This window comes from Pseudorasbora parva, chromosome 15 (genome assembly GCF_024679245.1).
Source record: "Pseudorasbora parva isolate DD20220531a chromosome 15, ASM2467924v1, whole genome shotgun sequence".
NCBI classification, from domain to species: domain Eukaryota; kingdom Metazoa; phylum Chordata; class Actinopteri; order Cypriniformes; family Gobionidae; genus Pseudorasbora; species Pseudorasbora parva.
Genome location: NC_090186.1, coordinates 37,991,014 through 38,004,667, shown reverse-complemented (window position 1 = coordinate 38,004,667; position 13,654 = coordinate 37,991,014). Strand labels below are relative to the sequence as shown.

The 13,654-nt window shown below is 36.1% G+C and overlaps 1 protein-coding gene across 1 annotated transcript in view; it reads right to left on the bottom strand.

Moving 5' to 3' along the window:
• The window catches only part of cep85l (centrosomal protein 85, like), a 69,939-nt gene that overhangs the window by 8,921 nt on the left and 47,364 nt on the right, over nucleotides 1-13,654 (bottom strand). The window contains 5 exon segments of the mRNA XM_067417971.1: nucleotides 210-364; nucleotides 2,109-2,261; nucleotides 2,912-3,109; nucleotides 3,190-3,307; nucleotides 6,818-6,903. Coding sequence (XP_067274072.1) covers nucleotides 210-364; nucleotides 2,109-2,261; nucleotides 2,912-3,109; nucleotides 3,190-3,307; nucleotides 6,818-6,903 — 710 coding nt within the window.

The following is a 13,654-nucleotide window of genomic DNA, read 5'->3' as shown; positions in this document are numbered from 1 at the left end:
AGTAAATACGGCAGAGAGAAATCTAGACAGCTCCTTATTATAAACATCCACGCTGCTGTGACCTTTTCTATTTTTTAATAAGAGTACACAACACTTTGATCTTCAGCTCACTTAACAAGGACTGAGTGCTCTATATATAAAAAGTGGCTTTCAGAAAAAGCTTCTGGCTGCGAAGTCATGTCAATAGAGTGAGCGTGTAAGTGCAATACCTTTGAACAGCAGCCACAAGCTCTTTCTCCCGCTTTGATTGGGTCTCGATGAGGGCGTCTTTCTCCTGCAGCAGGACTCTGTTCTCCTCCAGGGTTTTCTCCAGCTGGGCTACAGTGTTCTCCAACGCCTGCTGCTTCCCCTGAACTTCCTGCAACTGAGACATGACAGAGATGAATACAGTAATGCTACTACACAACAACGCTCAAACAATCTACAGATCTTTATAAACGGATTTCTAAACCTAGTTTGTGCAATTTTATTTTGGTTTATTATTTTTGTAAATAATAAAGTAAAATGATGATTAAATATGTAAACATAACTAAATCAAGGTAAAGTTGGAAAAAAAGTAAGACAATTAGACTTGTTTTCAGAAACAAGTGCATTATTAGAATTAGTCTTTAATATCTGAGTACTTTTTTAATGATTTTTTTCTTACCCAACTGAAAAGTAGTAGTTTCTCTTGTTTTGTTTTTTTAAATATAAACTTTACTAAATTCACTCATTATTTATGCTTAAAACTATTTGTCAATGGTAATAACAATACAATAAAATGCATGAATGCTAGATTTGATTTGTTCATCCATTTTGGTCACTACATAATTCTCATACTTCCAGTTATTTCTTAGTTTTGATAATTTCAATCTCAGTTAAATCTAGGTCAGAATAAAAATAATAAAATACATTAAATCAAGAGTTTTGCACAAGGTTATTTTGATATTTTTACTGAAAGACTTTGCAGTCTTGCTAGCCTGATAAGCCAGACACACATCAAGATGTTGGCTCTGAGAACAGACCATTGGCAGGGCTCAATCCGAGAGGCGGCTTTCAAATTCCCTCTGCACGCAATAGGGTAACACTACAACCAACAGAACCGCCATCAGTGGTGAGACGACAATCACAAGCGGGATGTGGCTGAGTCTCAAAACGTTTTCTAACCTGCAGAGCTAGTTGATAGATTAAACTTTTGCCCTATCTGGTCGGCAAAACTCCGAACACATCTTCCTTTTTTAAGAGTGACAGAACGCTGTGGGGACTGGCACTGCTGTGTTGGTTTAGCATTGAAAGGAGACGTTAATTATAGCCTGATTAACTGAACCGAGAATACTTGATTTTTGTTAATTAGATTTCAAGTAGGATAAGTTTGTGACCAACTTGGAAAAACGTGGCATCTGAGGTGCTGGAATTGTAATCAGAAAAAAAATAGGGCTGGGTTAAAAAATGATTTCCCGATTTTAATCGATTCTCATTTTAATGAACTGATAATCACTCAATCAGTGTTTCAAACACAACAATATATCAATAAAACATTTAGCTCAAAGCCTTTCACTGTACAATAACTCATTATTCAGCAAGAAAAATGAACTCTCGAGAGGAGCATTTGGATAAATACATGCACTGTACTGCATATCTATTGCATTTTTACTTTTTTAACCTGTTCCATATGACAGCCACCATTTAAAGGCGTCATAGACTAGCTTTTTTTTTTCTTTTTTTATACTGTTGTCTAAGGTCTACTAATGACGTTTGTCTGGTTTTTACATTCAAAAACATCATAACTAATAAGTAATAGGCTATTTTTTACACTCGTAAACTTTATCAAACAAACACAATTATATTTCTCATCGACCCTCGATTGATTGGAATATTATTTCTGTATTACATGATGCCTGATGGGTTGATATAAGTGCGAACCACACACACACACACACAGTTTTTCCATGGACTGTACCCTCAAGGTATCAATATCGAATCAAACTGGAATCGAATCGAAAGCTTGTGAATCAGAATCTAATCGTGAAATTTTGTGTTAATACTTAGCCCTAGTGGTAATTTGTAGAGAATGTAAATCACTGTCAAACCAGCTTAACACATTGCTAGTTTTGCAGTTTAGCACATACCTGCTGAGCCTGTGTCTGGACCTCGTCCAGCGAGGGCAGGTCTGCCAGGTACTTCTCCAGCGTCTCAATGCGCTGCTGCTTCTCTTGATTCTGCTCCTGCTCACGCTGACATTTCTTCTTCAGACTGCTGATGTAGCGGTCACGTGTTTTCATCTGATCGGAAGCAAAAAGTATCTTTGTTCAGCTTCAGTAGGGCATGTGAAACAGTAGGTCTTATTCAAACTAATTTGCACATGTAATCTGTGTACCTTCGTTTTCACGAACAAATCATGATTCACCAGTAACTCTCTTACAAAATGTAGGAACAACTGAAACCACATGTACGCAAAAATAACACTCTGAATGGCCGTACTGAAGTGACATTTTATCCAAAGATATTTCCTCTTAAATACAGTTCAACAAAAACAGTGAAAGAGTAAGAAAAGCTGTTTTTTTTTTGCCTACTCTGCTTAAAGATGGAGATACACATATGTACAGCTGTGGCTAATGAGAGGGCTGTACTCTGGTTTTGAAAAGCTGTGTTTTATGCAAAAGACCAACCTTGGACAAGCAGTCTTTCCTTTAGAAAACAACAAATTCATTAACGTTAGAACAAGGTTAAAAACTAATTCATGTGCTTATGCACCTGTTGTGAATTAGACCATTTTTTTCCTCTGATTTTTCTCTGATGGAATCGATAAAAATCCATGCAATTATTAGTGAATGTGACCCAAACTTTGACAACTTTCAAACATTTTGGCACCACGGACCTTTAAGAATTGGCGATTGGACGCCCATTCACGTCTTGAATTATAAGTTCTAACCTTCTCCTCCAGTTTCTTGATGTCTTCTGTGTATTTCTGTGTATTTTGTTTGAGAAATTCACTGAGGTGGATGACCTCCAGCTCTGATGCAGCTAATTTACGCCCCAGCTCTCCGTTCTCACAGCACAGTGGGCTCAGTCGCTCAGGCAGATGAGACTTCGGACTCTGGCCGGATACTGGACTGTCATATGGAGAATCCTAAGATGGAAAGGTACATCTTTTTTTACTGCCATCACAAAAGTATTTTCTCTTATTTAAACCATTTTAAAGAGACATACCTTGGCCTTTAGCAGATACGAGTCATCATAGCGCCCTCTCTGGTTTTGGAGGACTTGTTGTGCCCTTATCTCGTTTTCCCTGATCCTGGCATGAAGCTGAAGGATTTGCTGCTTTTGCCTAAAAATCAGTAAGACGCTCAGTATTCATTTTTGATTTTATTGGCATTCACAGTCTGTTGCACAGCTCAGCTTCAGAACACTTCTTTGGGGTACCATGCGGAGAAGTTGTTTTAAAAACAAGTATGAAAAATTCCTTTTGAGGGAGAAGGACATGCTTGCTGGAGGCAGCCGCTGTGATGTGGTAGGCACAACAGCTTTCGTAAGAAATATTTTTACACTTGAAATGACACACTAAAGTGTGCTTGTTCTTGGTTTGGACATTTTCTGCCTTTGAGCAAAACAAGAAAAGTGTGCGGTTAAAAATTACCACATCAAGTTCAGCATACTAAATACCAGCAAGATCAGTGAACTGATTGCAACGTCATCTTGTGGTTGATCCGTCAGATTTTGATCCATCAAAAGGTGATGTACTTATTTTTTCTCTTAACCTGATGGATATCCCTGAAGTTCTGAAATATGACAGCTGTTTCTGTGATAACCCTAGACTCACAAAAATGTGACCGAAAATGTAAATATATAAATATAAATGTTCTTTGTGAGAATTTCTAACACAAAGTGAAAAAATTGAATAAAATTTGTAATACTAATAATTTGTTGGACTGTATGTAAAATAATTTTACATTCTAATATACCTGAATGTGACAAAATTACCTTCATTCTGAAATTAATTGTAAGTAATAACATCTCGATTCGACTTTACGTCGTTATCACAAACGTATTAGAATCATGGCAGGACTGAAAGGGACTATGTCTGCCTTCACGTGCTATCGGAATTAACATAAAATGCGAGTTTTCGAGGTAAAAATTGCACATGAACGCCTCTGATGTCGTGTTTACCACTGGGAAGTTCGGAAATAATTTTGATACCCAAGTTTCCAAGATGGGCATGGCATAACCGTTAAAAATGGCAGATGGGAATTTCTGCTGTAGCAGGAATTTTATTCGTTTTTTTCCCACAACAATTTCATTGTCATGTCGTTAAAATAGTACATATTTACATAAATTAATAATAATTTGAAGCATTGTGTATCTAGTTGACCATCATTCCAGAATAGTGAGCAAGCTGACTATCTAGATAGTGTGGTAAAAGTAGCCATACAATAGGATGATGTATGGCTAAAAACATTTGCCATTTTAGTCTTTAAGCAGCCTCATCTTGTCTACATTGTCTTTATTGTGAATGTGATTATAAACAATATGCTTTCGTTTTGTGCTGCTATGTTTGCCAGTGATTCTCTGGGACCAGGAAATTACTGAAATGGTTATAGTGTTAAAATATCATTTTCCAAAGGCGCACAAAAGTATGAACCTGGCGTCCTCCATTCTTTCCAACAACAAAGCGCCTGAACACAACAAGCTTGTAATCACAACTTCTAAAGTGGGAAGTAGGAAACTTCTGATAGCACGTGAAGGCAGTGTATTAAGTGTAATAAATAACTATACACAGTACAATCCAATGCAAACGTAAAAAGCTAATTAGTTAACTGTTTATAGCACGCCAATGAAAGGTGTTACTGTGCCTTCTGTATAAGTACCTGTCTAATGTAAACGAGTATATATATATATATATATATATATATATATATATATATATATATATATATATATATATACATTTTTTTGTATTCTGTATTTTTGTGTTGTCTTTGTAAAAACTGCGGAACAGACAGTGTCCAAAACTAATTTCCCTTTGGGGACAATAAAGTATATCTTAATCTTACTACTTTTCTCACATAATATAAATAGGTCTTTATACGTAATAAAAAAATATTGCTGTGTTTATATTTTAATAAGGTTAAATATCCAATTATACGATCCTTTCTACACTACTAAATAATTTTGCATGTTCACAGAGGATTTATGGGAAACAGGAAGCTGGGAGTGTGATCGTTTCTGATGATCATTCAGGTTTAACGCTATATTCAGCTCTTAAGCAGTCATTGGTTAAGTCTTTAGCTCTAGCTTTGATAGTTTTTGACATTGAGATATCCTGCAGCCACCTCTTTCCTGATCACTTCTGCATTATTTCTGTAGGGCAAGGTTTTGGAAAGGGGGTGTTGTGACTAAATTTGGCAAGAGTTCCAAAACACTGCTTACAGCAAGTTTAATAAAGTAAACCAAAATGTAAATAAGTGATATATAAATGAACAGCAAAACTGCAATGCAGAAGCCTGACAAAAACGCAGACTGATGCCCGGCTAAAAGCATGCTTATTTCCTCATGTGTAATTCTTGGCGGGATATGTGGTATAACAGAAACGGCAGACTGAACAGTGGCCGTCTGCTCTGTGGCATGTGTGGCACTGCTCCGTCTGTCAGAGCTAACCTAAAAGTAAAGCAACACTATGGGTGATGGCATGATGCTATAATTACAACCACTCAAGGTCACAGCAGTCACTACAGGGTCACAGTCCTGAGCACAGTCGACGCGGTGTTAAATGAATGAAATGCTATTCATCAAACATCTGCTCCTTCCCCTGAAACATGAGCTAATGACAAACCCACAGACAAAAATGGATGAATCCATTACTTTGTTTATGAGGGAGGTAAGGAAAGGCTTTGTTTTGACAGAAAGAGTTAAGAGATGACGCATAGCAGCAGTGGAATGACATTTCTTGGCTAGGTTGAGTCATTTTTTAGTTCCATCGTGTACGATTGAGAAATTTTGCATCATAATGCATTATTGACGCATAAAAGGAAGAGCAGAATTGTTGTGCGTCTCGTGTTTAATTTCAGAAGGAATCTGTGTTTTGAGCAACTCATCAGGTGAACAAAATGATTCATAAAGAGAGCCATTTACTTCATTCCTGAATGAATCTCACTTTTGAACAAATTGAACGACTCAATGACTTACTTATTTAGACATTTACCGCCACCTACTGGCAGTTTTAGGTTCTTATTTAATATAATTTTGTTTAAAAAAAAAAAATTCCACATTAAAGGGTTAGTTCACCCAAATAGTGTCAATAATTACTTATCCTAACGTCGTTCGACACCGTAAGACCTCCGTTCATCCTCAGAGCACAAATTAAGATATTTTTGTTGAAATCCGATGAGTCAGAAAGGCTTTCATTGACACCAATGTCATTTCCTCTCTCAAGACCCATAAAAGGCACTGAAGACGTCGTTACGAAGCCCATCTCACTACATTGGCTCTACAATAATTTTATGAAGGGACGAGAATAGTTATTGTGGACAAAAAAAAAACTACATTCTGACTTACATAGTGATGGGCTGATTTCAAAACAAAGATTTGAACTCTTATCAATCAGCGTATCGATTCAGGATTCGGATCGCCAATGTCACGTGATTTCAGCAGTTTGACACGCGTGTTAAATTGCACATAATTAATTGTTCAACCTAAAACCAGCAATGTGTGCTAACAAAGTAAACAGTGTCAATTTTGATTTCATGAGGATTGCTTGACAGCCCTAATAATTTTATATACATGCCCTGAAAAGGCACTTAATTCTTTGTGTATGATTTCATAAGTTTCTTTGATCACTCACCGGTCAATCTCCAGCTCCCTCTGCCTCAGGAGTCCCTCCTTAATCTTTACCAGGGTATTGACAGGGAGAGAAGTTCCACTCAGCATCTGCACAAAACAATAATTATAGCATTAGTACTCCTCACTCAGTAAACACGCAGGGTCAGGCTAGCGTGTACTTATGGTAAGCACACTGTAATTAGTATATTCTATCATCATAATCACCATCGGCAACAAACTGCCACCAAAGCCATGCAGCATTACAGTGAAGAACTCCTGGGGGGTTGTAAAAGTCTCATCTCGCCTGGAGGATGACAGCGAGCCTTTGCACTACTGGATCTAATTACGCATTTGTTTTTAACTTTACCTTGGTTTTTTTTCAAGGATGCACTTGACTCCCTGGAAATGTGATTTGAATGGCAAATAAATGTTATATTATATAAATATGAGGAGCTCTTTTCCAAAACGCTATAAATCCATTTTAATAGTTTTCATGTAAATGTCTTTTTTTGCTTACACCCAAACATTTTGTTAATATTCGATTTATCCTGGGAAAACCTCAGTCTGAACATGTTAAACAATGATTGTTAAATGAAACAACAATATTGTTGACTAAAAATGCAAAAAAAAAAAAAAAAAAAAGACATTTTTCAAAACGCTACAAATCCATCCGTCTTATATGTAGTTGGTTTATGTATTAAAGTAAAAACAACCACAAGCAACATGTCACATGCAGCATATGACATCAGGGGTCAAGACGATTGCCGGTTACAATCGCGTTCCGGGGGGTGGGTGGAGGATAGGGGTGTCGTAGATTGCCGGTAAGACTCGCGTTCTGGACAGGATTATGTTCTGGCCGGGATCGCGTTCGCGGGGACACTGCATCTCGAACGAAAAGGGCACTTTCACTTTAAAAATGGCAGGGGTTTAAGATGGGATGAGATGATACATCGCATTTAAGCTAAAAACAGGCTCGGCGCTTATAGCGGTTTGGAAAAAAACAGCATCTTGCAGTACATTTTTAAACAAGGAAATATACCGATTTGACATTAGATATTTATGGAGCAGACAATAGGTTCAGTACACAGCAAAATGCCATGACAATCTATTAATAATATAAAATATGTTGTTATATAATTTAAATACACAGTACAGGCCAAAAGGACACATTACTATTTGTAATGTTTTTGAAAAAAGTTTCTTCTGCTCATCAAGCCTGCATTTAATTGGTCAAAAATACAGATTTTTTTTTTTAAATATTGATATATTATTTCAATTTAAAATATTTGGTTTTCAATTTATTATACTTTAAATGATCGTTTATTTCCGTGATGCAAAGCTGAATTTTCAGGATCATTCCTCCAGTCTTCAGTGTCACATGATCCTTCAGAAATCATTCTATTATAGTGATTTATGAGTGATGGAAACAGTTCTGCTGCCTAATAAATTTGATGAATAAAAGGTTCAAAAGAACTGCATTTATTCAAAATAAAAACATTTTCAAATAATGTAAATCTCCTTTACTATTTATCACACCCTTGCTGAAAAAAATTATTGATTTATTTCAAAAAAAAGAAAAAAATGACTGAGCCCAAATTACTGACCAATGGTGTATATTGTTCTTACAAAAGATTTTTATTTTTAAACCATTTGATACTTTTTTTTTTTTTTACTTTTTATTCATCAAAGTATTAAAAAACATATCACAGGTTATGAAAAAAATTTAAGCAGCAGAACTGTTTCCAACTTTGAAAATGAATCTTCATATTAGAATGATTTCTGAAGGATCATGTGACACTGAAGACTAGAGGAATGATCTGAAAATTCAGCTTTGATCACAGAAATAAATAATCATTTAAAGTATAATAAATTGAAAACCAATTATTTTAAATTGTAATAATATCACAATAAATTTATTTGTATTTTTGATCAAATAAATGCAAACTTGATGAGCAGAATAAACTTCTTTCAAAGACATTAAAAATAGTAATGTGCCCAAACTTTTGGCCTGTAGTGTACACACACACACACACACACACACACACACACACGTACACGTACACACACAAACACACACACAATTTGTACTTCTCAATGGCTGTCAATGGTGAAAGGGATGTTTTTTTGCTCTTATAATGGTTTAGTTCTGTAACCTGCCAGCAGGGGTTAACTGGACATAACTGACTCCCCAAATAAAACAAGATCATCTCGGATCTGATGTTATAATCCAGCCCAGATTTCTAGAATTCCCATGAAAGGTGATGAAAACAACAGGCAGACGTCAAACATTATAGTTTCCATAGCCCTTGAGTCAGTATGTACACAGTCTTCAACAGTGCATGTTTGAGTGAAGGGTGACGGGTCACGGCTCTTTAACAAAGATCATAAAGGCGATAAACGGGAACGCCACAAATGGCCCTCTGAGGTGCTGTCAGAGTGCTGAAAGGACCCTGCTTAAGAGGTCATGGGTCACATCCCATGCTTGACTCAAAACATTCAGCAGACCTGGATGGATGCATTAGGGAGGGAAGTCTGAAATTTTGTTAAACTTTATATTGAATATGTGGGATGTTGGGGTAAGATGTGTCATGTAAATCTGCTCAATTTCTAATACTACCAAAATACTATATGATTATAAAACATACTTATAATATAAATAAAATAAGCATGTTATGTAATACAAGTATGTGTAATATTTAAAATATTTATACAAATAAAAAATACATTAAAATAAAATATATTTCTGAAAAATATTTTAAATTGCTTTATTAAAATACTATAAACATCTATATTCTGGATTAAATGAAATTCACAGTTAATAATGATCAAATGACTTAATTTTAGAAATATTTTCAAATGAATTAAATAATTTACAATTCATATTTTAAACTATTAAATCTTTAAAATCAAATGTAATCTTAAATGATTTTACATGTTCTCCCTGTATCTGCATGGGTTTCTTCCGGGTGCTCTGGTTTCCCCCGCAGACCAATGTCATGCAGTATAGGTGAATTGCAGTAAATTGCCCGTAGTGAGTGTGTGTGAGGGTTGCGGCTCGAAGGGCATCTGAAATAAAACGTGCCAAAATTGGCTGTGCGGATCATTAAGCCGTGACGACCCCTTGACAAAAAGGGAGCAAGCCGAAAGAGAGGAGGAGAGAGAAAGAGATGTTTTATTTTATTTTTTAAATATAATCATTAATAATTGATTTACTTCATTAAATTAAATCATTACATACATCTTTGCTGAATCTATGTAATCAGTAAGACTGTTCGGAATTAAAATGGCTCTTAGGTGTCCTAGGCGTACATTTTATCCATAAGACCAATGACCACTGGACTATGTATTCAACTCATGTGGCTGCGCAGGAGCAACCACAGACGGCAATTACACAACCACTTATCAGATGTATTTACCTCATTTACATCAACTGTTTAAAATAGTCTGTATTGTACCCCTGACCAAATTCTGCAGACTTGACCAGCTGCCAGGCTCACAAATGCCAACCCTATAAATGCGGCACATATCAGTGGCGCACTCGAGCCTGCAAACATGCCTTTATTTGCCTCTGGAGAGACTTTAGTCCCAGCAGCAAACCACGTGGTGATAAGAAGCAGGTGCCACTTTCACTGCCAGGCCTCCCTCACCTCTTCACATAGCTGGGGATATTTTTAACAGTCAGCGTGTGGTAAACACAACAAACTGGCTCAAATCTCCACAGTATGAGCTCTTTTAGAGCACCAAACACTCCTAAATGGTGAGCTGCACAGGAGGTGTCCATAACAAGTTGGTGGTTGGCAGCAGCAACAACAAACAGGCTGGGAAGCAGATGACAGGGACTGGATATGGGGAAGTCGACAGTTCCTTCGTGAATGAATAATTTAAAGTAGTTTTCAACCAGGGAGACTTAGTATGTCGTAAAATCATTTAAATTTGGTTATATTAATGTCATCTAACATTTTTTTTTTTTTATAAAAGTATGCTATAAAAAAAACCCTAAAATAATAATGATTAAACGGATATAATTTTTCTAAATGTATTCACTTTTATGACAACTAGAGTGACCAGAGGTACACTACATTGCCAAATGTTTTGGGATGCCGCCTTTACATGCAAATTAACCTTAATGACATCCCATTCTTAATCTGTAGGGTTTAAAGGACAACTCCGGTGAGAAATGAACCTAGGGGTAGTTAACAGATGGTTACTGAGTAGATCGTTCTCTGGGATGCGTTTCCATGAAATCGAATGTAAAGAGTTTTATCTTTAAAAACAGATTAGCTTATAACACTAGTCTATGGGCACTACTCTACTCTAACAGGGCAATATCTGAGGGTTAAAATAACTTCTTAGACATTAATGATCTAATTTAGTTTAATAGTAGTAATTGGCTTCCTGTGACAGGTGGAAGTAGCCTAATAATTAAACCAAAGGAAAGCCAGCAACCCTGTGACGTCTCCAATCTCCATGCATCTGGCCATCAGGCTTTATGTAGAAGAGTGAAGAGCATGTAGGCCAGGACATAGCGGTCATTCCCCACCAGCTTGTCTCTTGGATGGTGTTGTTACCACATGCCAGAAGTACCATGCCATTCCTATCAAGACCAGGACTTACATACTATGTTGACCCTAGGAACCCTGTAAATCTGTCATAAATGCAGGCTGTTATAGGTCTACATTGATTTATCACAGTCTGTCTCTGTTTTATGATAAACGTTAATAACTAAACAAAAAATGAAACATACATCAGCCCTGAAGAACGCCTGTCCTCTTGGCAAGTGGGCATCTAGTGGGAATAAACGTCTGCGTTTACCTAATTTTATGCCATTATATAAACTAAACGCTTTATGAGTCAAGAGTTTGTTTAAACTTGTTCCTCCACCTGCTCCTCAAAGCTCCTGGCAGCAGTTTTGTGTTTGTCTCTTTCCACACGGCCGTTTAAACAGTCTGAGACAGGAACAGCTGCTTGAGAAAGGAACCTCATTCGTTACAGTAGATGGAGGCCAGAAAATGCAAAATGCTGTATCTTTAATTAAACTCCCTCAGGTTCTCGTTCCCCTCAAGTCAGCAACTTTGAATAGGTCTTCATTTGACAATGGAGAAACCGCCTCTGCATATTCTATTGTTAAATACAAAACATTAACTCTATGGAAAAACAAACAAACATATTTAACACCCCATAAATCACTTAAACGCTGAGGAATTTCCTATTTCCTGGGTGGGGGAAATAGACGCAAATTTTAGAGATGAATGTACTAAAACTTCAAGCCAATAATTATGTTATGGTTGATACTGGAATCTATCATTCTTATTCTAATAGTATAGAATTCTAAATATAATTATATACTATTTTATGTAAAAATCAAGCATAAAAATATTATTTATTATGAAAAGTATATCAAAAATATTAAATAAAAAACAACACAAATAGTTTGAGGTCATCTAAAGGCATATAAAACATTATACATGATGACTTAAATGAAAACTAGAACCAAAAAAAAGTTTTTTTTTTTTTAAGCTTTATGATTCCAGATTTAACTGTATAATCGTTACATATTTTATTAAGGACTGCGCAATTATTCAATTAAAATGTGTAAGGACTATTCAATTCAATTTGATGGAATTGTATTATTAATTAATTAAAATAAGTAAAGGGGCTAACATTCTTTTGAGTGTAAAGTGCAAAGATAATCTGAATGTAAAAACAGGCAGAAATTAGCAATTAAATATGAAATATTGTCTGATATTGATACTGACAAACAAATAAATAATTAATATTGGCTGGTAATCGATATGGTTCCAATATCTCATGTATCCATAGTAAATAGAATCTAAAAAAAATATAAAAAAAGACATTTAAATGTAAAGTTAGTTGTCAATGTTTAGGAGTGGCATGTAGATGAACTCAAAGCTATCAGACAAGGACAAAAAGCTAGAAAAAAGATTTTACAAGGACTTTAAAATTTTAATATTTAAAGCACTCTTTAAAAATGTCGCTTAGCCTGAAAGCCATTAGAAAGAGCTATTCTTTCGCAGACGACTGATACCCTTAGTGAACAGAATAAAAGTCAAATCCACTCTCTCAAACATACCAAAGGCCACAGGAAAGGTCTGATGGCTTTCGGCTACAGCACTTGAACAGTTTCACTCTGCCACATTGCGCAGCTAATCTGGTGCCAATTCTTTGAACTCTATCACACCCTGCCACCGCGCTCTCTCAAAGGCCCTCCAGACAGCCGTCCATCAAGATCTTGGCATGCTGGGGCAACACAGGGGAGACACACTGGCTCCTTTCAAGATGGTGGTACTCAGAATTGGAAATAAAGGCAGTGCTGTGGCCATTTGTGATGCAGCGGGGAGTTTAGCAGAGGCCAGTCACAAAAAAAAAGTCTATGATTAGATCATTATTGATTTTTAAATTTATAGCATATTATATGTTTGGCAACAGTTTTAACCCTAATTGATGGAGTGTGTAGATTTTAATTTTTTAAACAACCATGTAGGAACACATCATGGCCATATTCCAGATGACAATATACAGATTCATCAGCCTCAAACAGAGAAAGAATGGTTGGGTGGCATCATGAAGAACCATTGAAAGTCTTTGGGATGTACTGGAGGAGACTTTATAATGCTACAAGATCTTGACCAAAAAATGATGTGCCCGCTTGATGAAAATAACATCACAACATTTATTTCCATCAAGAGGTGCATCCATTTTTGGTCATGATGTGTCTTCCTACATGGTTGTTTAAGAAATGAAAATTAGGTTTAGAAGAACTGTTGCTAAACATGCTAGAAACACAATAATCTCTGCAATAATGTATTTGCCTATTTTAATCCAAACAGCGAAACATTTT